Consider the following 1,251-nt stretch of genomic DNA (forward strand, 5'->3'; position numbering starts at 1 on the left):
GGTACTGCTGAAGGGCCATAGAGCCCGTTTTCATGAAGAATGTCTGAGAACATCCTGGCCCCCAGCCCATGCCTCTTTCCCATCCGGCTCGAGAACCCAATGCTTACAGTTTAGGAACAAGGTCAAATCTCATCCTGCTCAGGAGCTCATCCTCTTGGAGCATGACCAGTGCGACGGGATACATCTGATCAAAGTCAAAGTTAAACTGCACCCCGGCTGGAGGGTCACGAAGGAAGTTCCTCTTGTCCTTGGATAAAAAGAGGAAAAACATGGGGGAAACCATAGACTGCAATGAATAGGTAACAACGCATCAATGACATGACACATTAAATTCCCTAAATGCTTCAGCCACCAAGTGCAACGAGCTGTCATTAACTTGTCTGCCTTAGAGAGAGTGGAGAATGATCAATCCTTTCATATATTCTTTAATAGTTTTAACTGGAGAGAGCGTCATGGGAGGTCAGGAAATTCAACCATGAACTTTATGAAATTACATAATTTGAAACCATAGAAAAAGACTTCTGTTTTGGTATGTGAAAACTAATGTAAAAGAACCCAAAGTTGGAGTCAGCTAACCATGGTGGTCTTATCGGAGAAGTAAAACCCATGACCCAAGTCATTTCTCAAGTGTGCACAAACCACACTTTGGTCTCATACCTTCTGATGGAACGTGCGAGCCCACGCTCTGCCTGAAATCTCTGTTACGCTCTGAAGGTCAGTCCCTGCACTGAGGGCATGAGAATGCAATGGTGGCTGAGACAGTCACAGTGCAGCTTCTCCACAGAGAGTGCCCGGCAGGGGAAGGCTTGTTGTTGGTTCACTTGGGGAACCTTGGCTGAGCACGTGCTAGGGCCAGGGCCCCCACCCAACACTTCAAGTCTCCCCCTTCTGGGGAGAAGCATGCAGATGTGTGATGTCAATGTCAAGTTTGACTGTAAGGTGGTCATCAAAATACATGGTGTCCACAGTGAGCTTGGAATTGGATCCTCAGGCCTTTAGGGATTTACTAATGGGAAGAAAAAAAGAAATCCTAAATGCCCTGGGGGAGTGGAAGGGAGGGAAAGCCCAGCTCTATATTTGTTTTCTAGACCAAGGTTCCCTTTATGACTTTGGCTAAAAAAAAAAGTAGGTTAAAAATAAAGCTTGAAAATCACCCATATAGTGAAAGCCTTATGCTGGGTGCTGAGGACAAAGCTCAAAGCCAGCCTCTGCTGAGAGTTCATAGCCCAGGAGAGACAAAGATAAGGAGCG

The 1,251-nt window shown here is 46.2% G+C and overlaps 1 protein-coding gene across 1 annotated transcript in view; it reads right to left on the minus strand.

Annotated features, from left to right (window-relative positions):
* The window catches only part of SYAP1 (synapse associated protein 1), a 42,490-nt gene that overhangs the window by 24,007 nt on the left and 17,232 nt on the right, over positions 1-1,251 (minus strand). Inside the window, 1 exon segment of the mRNA XM_010830627.1 lies at positions 108-247. Within this exon segment, the coding sequence (XP_010828929.1) occupies positions 108-247 (140 nt within the window).

This window comes from Bison bison, unplaced genomic scaffold (assembly GCF_000754665.1).
Source record: "Bison bison bison isolate TAMUID 2011002044 unplaced genomic scaffold, Bison_UMD1.0 scf7180017864518, whole genome shotgun sequence".
Classification (NCBI taxonomy): domain Eukaryota; kingdom Metazoa; phylum Chordata; class Mammalia; order Artiodactyla; family Bovidae; genus Bison; species Bison bison.